This window comes from Triticum aestivum, chromosome 2B (assembly GCF_018294505.1).
Source record: "Triticum aestivum cultivar Chinese Spring chromosome 2B, IWGSC CS RefSeq v2.1, whole genome shotgun sequence".
Classification (NCBI taxonomy): domain Eukaryota; kingdom Viridiplantae; phylum Streptophyta; class Magnoliopsida; order Poales; family Poaceae; genus Triticum; species Triticum aestivum.
In genome coordinates, this window is record NC_057798.1 from 664,379,939 (window position 1) to 664,389,195 (window position 9,257).

A 9,257-nucleotide genomic window follows, 5' to 3' on the forward strand; every position below is an offset into this window, starting at 1 on the left:
TTGGTGAACCCTAAATTCAGCCTATGTTTTTGCTTGATGAACCAATGTATATATATCGTCATGATAAGTTGCTATGTGATCTGATGGTATTGTTAACTGCTACTGTGTTGAGCCGTCTTATAGTTTCACTACATTTTTCAGAGAGAATTGTTTGCTGATGCGAGGGAGTAACCGAACAGAATTTAAGATGAAGGGGTTTATGGGGAGGGTGGGTGACATGAGGGGTTGGTTCCCCGTGGGAAGGGAACCCAACAACCGAACAAAGCCTTAGTGAGAGAATTAAGTGGGGAAAATGAGAGGTGTGAGATTGCAACGGGTGGCTGATATTGATACGTACAGGAGTAATCCTAGGACTGCCAGGGACGGAACCCGCACATGTCATGTCACACATCCATCCCGTCGTTCTTCTCCAGAAACGCAAAGTTGAATGATCGGATTGGATTTCCATTCCCATTTCCTTCCACCTATCCATCTTCTTCCAAGAGAGTCGACTCCTCCATCGATCCCCAGCAATGGCACGTGACACGTCCTCCTCCCGCCTCCGCGTCCTCGACACCGCCGTCGTCACGCCGTCCGGCCCGCCACTGCCGCCGTCCTCCCTCCCGCTCACCTTCCTTGACCTGCAGTGGATCCATTCCCCGCCCGTCGAGCGTGTCTTCTTCTACCACATCGGCGCCCCCCATGCCGACCTCGTCGTCTCCAGCCTCAAGGCCTCGCTCTCCACGGCCCTCCGCGTCTTTTTTCCGCTCGCTGGCCACCTCCGCGTCACCACCGCCAACGGCCGCCCCGACATCTTCTACGAGCCCGGGGACGGTGTCACCTTCACACTCGCCGAGTACGACGCCGACCTCAGCGACCTCGCATCCGACCATCACCCAAGGCAGGTCGCTGAGCTTGTCCAGCTCGTTCCGCGTCTTCGGCACGCCGATGCCGACGGAGGCGCTGCGCTTCTCTCCGTGCAGGCCACCGTGCTGCTGCCGCGGGGTGACGTCGCGCTCGGCGTCACCGTGCACCACGCCGCCTGCGACGGCGCGGGCTCTACCAGCTTCCTCCACACCTGGGCGGTCGCCTGCGCCGGACCGGACAGGCCGCTCCCGCCGACTCCTGTCATCGACCGGACGCTCATCGCCGAGCCGGCAGGCCTCTACGAACACTACACGAACAACCTGATGAGCACCGACGAGATCGAGTTCGTCAAGATGTCGCCGGACCAGCTCCTCGCCACGTTCACCCTGTCCAGCGAGCAGCTGCAGGGCGTCAAGGACGCTATCGCCGGCGAGGCCGCGCGGCGTGGCCAGACGCCGCCAAGGTGCTCCACGCTCGTCGCCGCCTTAGGCTTCGTCTGGTCGTGCTACCGCCGAGCCAAAGCAGAGACCGGTGACGGCGCTGCGGATCCCGAATCACCAACATACTTCATCGTCCCCGTGGACTACCGGCAGTGGTTGAAGCCGCCGGTGCCGGCGACGTACCTGGGCAACTGCATCGGCCCGGCCATCGGCGCCGCGGCCAAGGGGGAGCTCGCCTCGGCCGGCGCGGACGGGCTCTTCACGGCGTGCGCGGCGATAGCGGCGGGCATCGAGAAGGCGGTGGCGTCTCCAGAGTGGGAGACGACGGTGGAGCGCGTCAAGGAGGCGGGGGCGCGCGGCGTGCTGTCCGTGGCCGGGTCGCCGAGGCTCCGTGTGTACGACGTGGACTTCGGGTTCGGGCCCCCGGCGAAGGTGGAGATCGTGTCCGTGGCGAGGACAGGGGCCATGGCGGTGGCGGAGAGTCGCAGAGGGGGCATGGAGGTGGGCATGTCGCTGCCGCCGGCCAGCATGGCGGCGTTCCGGAGGTGCTTCGCCGACGCCGTCGCGTGGCTCTCGACGTCGCGCAGTACAGACACTCGTTGATGGATTGCCAAGTTACTGTCAGTGAGTCACCATCCATGCCTAGTTACTGGCCTGAGTGTGTCGAAGTGGTCGTGTGTTGTGGTTTGATTTGGAGTGACTGCTGAAAATGGCCATGTTGAATGGTTGTTGACAAAAGCGACCAGCGTGCCGTGTCGTATGGGGATTTTGTCATGTCGTGTCATATGTTTGGTGTAAAAACGAAATGATTTTCTATTTGCTTTAGCACTGTATAAAAATCGTTATATTTGGGCAAAGAAAAAAAGAATGCAGTGCCAACCAGATTGAGGTATTCAATTTCAGATTTGATCCATGGTTTTTTTTGAACATCAGTACAGATACAAGCGCTCATATACACGCGTATACACTCACCCCTATGAACGCACACACGCACACCCTACCCCTATGAGCACCTCCGAATGACTGAGCCGGCATATCATCTTGAAATTTACGAAGCCGCCGTAGGCGCCTCGTCGTCGACGGGAACGTCTCCTCCCACTGAATGCGCGTCGCCGGAAATCCTGAAATAAATCCAGGAATAAATGCGAGCACCAGGATTGAACCCTGGTGGGCTGGGGATACCACAGTCCCTCTAACCATCCAACCACATGTTGGTTCCCGATTTGATCCATGGTTTTGACTTGATCGATGTGTTGTGCTTTTTTAGAGTAACCAGTGATGGGTGGGTCAGTTGGTAAGTGACTGCATGGTGGAGCATCACTATGTGCATTTTAAAACCGCACCGAAAACCGAAAACCATGTAAGGCCCTATAAGAAACAAAAAAAAAACAAATCAATTTTACGGTTTCTATGATTTCTGGTTTTAGGTATGGTATAAATTTTTTTTTACTGTTTCAGAAAAAAAGAAGGTATATACCCAAAAACCGAATGGTTAACCGAACTAAATACATTTATATTTCTCGGGCGAACAACTGTACAATCATCGATCACATGAGATTGTCTCACTTGCATTGTCCAACATTCAGGGCACAATAATCTAGAGTTTGTTTTGCTTCTTTCCCAAGATCAAGATCTTCCTTTGGCAAGCTCACCATCGCAAACTTCCAGCGCCTGACCAAATTAAGAAGAGGAATGGTCCGGGCTCGGACTTCTGTCAGCTCTGCGGCACCCTGAAGAATACTGAGCATATCTTTTTCCAGTGCTCTTTGGCTAAATTCATTTGGAGTTGCATTAGACTTTGGCTGGGGACTAATTGGAACCCTTCCTCCTTTGAGGATTTGCGGCAGTGCATCAATTCCCTAGCAGGTCGTTCTAAGAGGGTTTTCATGGTGGGTTGGGCTGCGATTTGTTGGGCGCTCTGGATTACTAGGAACAAGTTCATTATTGAACACATTTTCCCAACTAATCCAGTCAGTTGCTTATTTAAAACCAATGTCTTTTTGCAGCAGTGGAGATCATTGACTAAGGATGGGGATCTAGAGGCTTTCGACGATATGCTATCCAAAATGAAATCTACGGCCTCTTTCCTGCTGCGGCACTCTAGGCGGACGCTTCCTTAGTGGTTTGGCTGTTGGTTTGGCTGGCCTGCGTGTCATGATAGGCTGGTTGCCTTGTACCCGTACTTCGTATTCGGTTCTGATAAACTCTTGTGGTTCCTTGGTTTGGTTTGGTTGTGACTTTGCCTGGTGGCTTTATCTACAAAGTCGGGCTATCGTCTTTTATTTAAAAAACCCGTTGTTGACCACGTCTCGCATGCATTGACCTAGGTGTCGTCAATTGTGCCATTTGTTCCCGCCACATTGAGTTTCAAGTATCAAGCGGGCACGATACTCTTTTACTATTGTGCTAGCTGTCTGGACACGAAAAAGACTACGCGGAGCCGGAGAGGGGAAAATCAGAGGCGGTACTGTGCAGGGGCGGCTTGAGGTGATCTTGGCGGCTGGGAATAAGCCGCTTGAGGGAATTCGACGTCTTTCCGGGTTGGTCGTTCGGCGGTTGTGAGCACGTCGCTGGGAGCGGCGACTTTCCAAACTGGATATTCGGCGGTTGGTCGTTCGGCGGTTGCAACGTCGCAAGCTCGGAGCGGTCTTTTCCGGTTGGGCGTACGCCGTACGGTAGTTGAGACCTCATGCGTCTGGGAGTGGTGTATTTTTCTTTTCTTTGTTCGTTGTCTTTGGTGTGTTCTTTTCACTTCCCTTCAAGTATCTAGATTTTATCGTGTTGCCTTCCTCCTGCATTTGATTGTATGGTCGTGATGCATGTCACGAAAAATTATATCATTGAAAACTATGTTCAAATACAAATCTAATGATATAATTTTTGTTGACATGTATTAATATTTTGTTAGTTAAATCTTTGGTCAAAATTTGACACAGATTATAAAAGAGACTAATAAACAAGGACGGAGCTAGTATCATAATAGGGGACTGCCAAACCATTTTTACATGACGTTGATGTTTATCCGAGCATGCTAAGATTCATTCATGTTCGTACGTTAAGTGTGATATGTTGTCCTGCCATATACATGTTGTAGTCCATCTGCAGAAGCGGCACAACAAAGCGCACGAAATGATTCTAGTACTTACTGTACTATGGTATACTAATACTAACAAGATTAAATCAGTAAGGTTTAGAGTTTTCTCTTAATTTTGAGTTTTTCTGGTCCTCTTGCTGATTTATGTGGGTTTAATACTTGTAATTTGGGGATGTGAGAGTGTACAATTCATGGGTGGCATTTACGTTTCATGGGGCGTGTGAAGTGGAGCCCACCTACCATACCACCACACCGCCTTTCCCACTATATAAAAGGGAAAGGAGAAAACACCCGCAAGAAAACGCCTGACCTTTCTTCTCCTTGGCCCAACACAACACTCCTCCACTGTTGTTGTCGCCTATCGAGTAGCTATCGCGGCTTCCTCTCCTACATCATTTCTCTCCATGTCCGCTCAGCCATGGATCCTACAATTGTCAGCGACACGAGGAACGGGTGTCCCCTGGACCTCCAGAGAACGTGCTCCCCCGATAGTTCGTCCACCCTTCGGGGCTTGCGTCTCAAACAAGCGAAAGATATGAAGTTGAGATTGCCTTCTCAAGAAACACCGTCATCTCAGTGCACGGGGTCGGAGATGATCCATAGTGACTCGAAGGAGTGCGATGCTCAGGGGTTTTGGATGACGTAACACATGGCCCCGTGTTCTCGGGGAGTCATCTAGTCATTTTCACTTATAGGATGTCCACGACAGAAGCACCCATGCACGAGGTACCATTTCACTATCGAGCCTTGTACGCTAATGGTAGGTGACGTGTGCCCGGGTGGAAGGTACATGATGACATCCTCAACAAGCGTTACCAACTACCCCGATTTAGGTCGCCACCTTTGACTAAGGAGAAGTAGGGTCAACTTTGCCCAAAGATATAAAAGGAGGAAGTCACTTTGTAAAAGGGGGAGGACAAATTCTACCCGATCAGGAGACACCAAGAACACAAGAGCAGGAGTAGGTGATACGTCCATTTTGCATCATGTTTTCCTACTGTTATTTATGTTGTTTTATGGTATAATAATACTTTTTGGAGTAATTCTAATGCCTTTTCCTCATAATATGCAAGGTATGCACCAAGGGGGGAATTCTGACAGCTGGAAATCTGAACCTGAAAAAGTACGTCAAGCTACCTATTCTGCACAACTCCAAATGAGCTGAAACTCCCCGAGAAATTTTTATGAAATATTTAATAAATATTGGAGCAAGTAAGTACCAGAGGAGGGCCACCAGGTGGGCACAACCCACCTGGGCAGGCCCTGGCGCGCCCTGGTGGGTGTTGACCTCCTCGGCCCACCTTCGGTGCCCATCTTCTGGTATATAAGTCATTTTGACCTGGAAAAATAAGGGGAGGACATTCGGGACGAAGTGTCGCCGCCTCGAGGCAGAACTTGGGCAGGAGCACTTTTTCCCTCCAGCGGAGCGATTCCGTCGGGGGAACTTCCCTCCCAGAGGGGGAAATCATCGTCGTCATCATCACCAACAACTCTTCCATCTCGAGGAGGGCTATCTTCATCAACATCTTCACAGCACCAACTCCTCTCAAACCCTAGTTCATCTCTTGTGTTCAGTCTTTGTATCAAAACTATAGATTGGTGCTTGTGGGTAACTAGTAGTGTTGATTACATCTTGTAGTTGATTACTATATGGTTTATTTGATGGAAGATTATATGTTCATATCCAATATGCTATTTAATACCCATCTGATCTTGAGCATGTTTATCATTTGTGAGTAGTTACTTTCGTTCTTGAGGTCACGAGAGAAATCATGTTGCAAGTAATCATGTGAATTTGATATGTGTTCGATATTTTGATGGTATGTATGTTGCCATTCTCTTAGTGGTGTCATGTGAACGTCGACTACATGAACTTCACCATATTTGAGCCTAAGGGAATGCATTGTGGAGTAGTTATTAGATGGCAGGTTGCGAGAGTGACAGAATCTTAAACCTCAGTTTATGCGATATTCCGTAAGGGACCGATTGGATCCAAAAGTTTAATGCTATGGTTAGAATTTATTCTTAATACTTTTATCATAGTTACGGATGCTTGCGAGAGGGTTAATCATAAGTAGGAGGTTTGTTCAAATAAAAACATCACCTAAGCACCGGTTCACCCACATATCAAATTATCAAAGTAGTGAACACAAATTAAGCCAATATGATGAAAGTGACTAGATAAAATTCCCGTGTGCCCTCAAGAACACTTTGCTTATCATAAAAAACCGTTTTGGCCTGTCCTTTGCCTCAAAAGGGATTGGGCTACCTTGCTGCACTTTTGCTACTACTATTGTTATTTGCTCGTTACAAATTATCTTGCTATCAAACTACTCTGCTACTCACAATTTTAGCACTCGCAAACATTACCTTGTTGAAACCCACTTTTCATTTCCTTCTGCTCCTCATTGGGTTCAACACTTTTACTTATCGAAAAAGGCTACAATTGACCCCATATACTTGTGGGTCATCAAGGCAATTTTCTAGCGCCGTTGCCGGGGAGTGAAGTGCTCTTGGTAAGTGGAAATTGGTAAGGAAACATTATTACTACGTGCTGGAATTTATTGTCACTTGCTACTATGGAAAACAATCTTTTGAGGGGTTTGTTCGGGGTATCTTCACCTCGACTGGAACCACAATTAGTTACCCCTCAACCTACTACACCTACTGAAAATATTGAATATGAAATTCCTTCGGGTATGTTAGAAAAACTGCTAGCTAATCCTTATGCGGGAGATGGAATCGAACATCCTGATATGCACTTGATATATGTGGATGAAATTTGTGGATTGTTTAAGCTTGCAGGTTTGCCCGGAGATGAAGCTAAGAAGAAGGTTTTCCCTTTATCTTTGAAGGGAAAAACGTTGGCATGGTATAGTCTATGCCATGATATTGGATCTTGGAATTGAAACCGTTTGAAATTGGAATTTCATCAAAAAAATTATCCTATGCATCTAGTTCATCGTGATCGGAATTATATTTATAAATTTTGGCCTCGTGAAGGAGAAAGGTTTAGTATGGTAACACGGATCCTATCTCTGAGGATACAAGAAGTGTTGTCATTAAACGCCTAATGCTTTTGTGTGAATATTGTTATCCTAATTACTAGGGCAACCCCGCACAACACATAGGGCCTTCGGTTGGACAACTAACTCTTCATGCATGACGTGTACCTGTCAACACATAATTTGGACACATCCCCCACTTTGGTATGTAGCAAGCACATCTCGATGGATGACTTCCAGGGCACAAATTAAGATCATAATGGTTCCGACACAAATAAATGGTTGTAAGCATAAGTGCCCATACCCATGCCTATTTTTATTATAAGTGTTTCTAGTGTCAACTTGATTCCGATCTGGTCGAAAGCTGGAATTTAATTCTCTTGCAAAAGCTTGTTAGAAGCCCTTGACTTAAAGGGTATTGGCCTCTCATTGGTTTGATAAGTTAGGGTCACCTCTCGGAGAAAAAGCGAGAATGCTTTTTGCTCCTTTACCGGATCACAAGAGGGACTAATCGCCTTTTTATTTATTTAAATTGACACTTTATTCATTAGAAATAACCAGTACATCATTTGTGAGGATCATTACAATTTCATTATGAGGCTCCTCAAACTAATCTGAAGTCGAAGAAAATCTAGCTACTCTAGCAAGTTCATGAACTACTTTATTTGCCTCTCTATTACAATGTTTGAATCTAGTCATGAAAAATCACAGGCATAGTGAAAATTGTCATCGAAAATTGCCGCCGCCGCACCCGCTGATTGTCCTCCGTCCTGCATGGTCTCAATCACCTCTAGATTGCCTAAGTTGATCAAAAATTGTCGCCGCCGCACCCGCTGACTGTCCTCCATCCCGCTGAAGGAAATATGCCCTAGAGGCAATAATAGAGTTATAATTTATTTCCTTATTTCATGATAAATTTTTATTATTCATGCTAGAATTGTATTAACCGGAAACATAATACATGTGTGAATACATAGACAAACATAGTCTCACTAGTATGCCTCTACTAGACTAGCTCGTTGATCAAAGATGGTTAAGGTTTCCTAACCATAGACATGAGTTGTCATTTGATAAACGGGATCACGTCATTGGGAGAATGATGTGATTAACTTGACCCATTCCGTTAGCTTAGCACTTGACCGTTTTACTTTACTTCTATTGCTTTCTTCATGACTTATACATGTTCCTATGACTATGAGATTATGCAACTCCCGATTACCGGAGGAACACTTTGTGTGCTACCAAACGTCACAACGTAACTGGGTGATTATAAAGGTGCTCTACAGGTGTCTCTGATGTTACTTGTTGAGTTGGCATAGATCAAGATTAGGATTTGTCACTCCGATTGTCGTAGAGGTATCTCTGGGCCCTCTCGGTAATGCACATCACTATAAGCCTTACAAGCAATGTGACTAATGAGTTAGTTGCGGGATGATGCATTACGGAATGAGTAAAGAGACTTTCCGGTAACGAGATTGAGCTAGGTATTGAGATACCGACGATCGAATCTCGGGCAAGTAACATACCGATGACAAAGGGAACAACGTATGTTGTTATGTGGTTTGACCGATAAAGATCTTCGTAGAATATGTAGGAGCCAATATGAGCATCCAGGTTACGCTATTGGTTATTGACCGGAGACGTGTCTCGATCATGTCTACATAGTTCTCGAACCCATAGGGTCCGCATGCTTAACGTTCGGTGACGATCAGTATTATGAGTTTATGTGTTTTGATGTACCGAAGGTAGTTTGGAGTCCCGGATATGATCACGGACATGACAAGGAGTCTCAAAATGGTCGATACATAAAGATCGATATATTGGATGACTATGTTTGGACTTCGGAATTGTTTCGGGCAAGTTCGGACATAT

At 47.0% G+C, this 9,257-nt stretch overlaps 1 protein-coding gene across 1 annotated transcript; it reads left to right on the forward strand.

The window, feature by feature from the left end:
• Nucleotides 1–369: 369 nt before the first annotated feature.
• On the forward strand, nt 370–2,188 carry LOC123041976 (phenolic glucoside malonyltransferase 2-like). Its single transcript, XM_044464516.1, has one exon. The coding sequence runs from the start codon at nt 513–515 to the stop codon at nt 1,887–1,889; it is 1,377 nt and encodes a 458-aa protein (XP_044320451.1). The 5' UTR covers nt 370–512; the 3' UTR covers nt 1,890–2,188.
• The last annotated feature ends 7,069 nt before the right edge of the window (nt 2,189–9,257 follow it).

Bases quoted from the DNA above. Each gene is read 5' to 3' on its own strand.
- LOC123041976 (XM_044464516.1), top strand. From the start codon at position 513: ATGGCACGTGACACGTCCTCCTCCCGCCTCCGCGTCCTCGACACCGCC.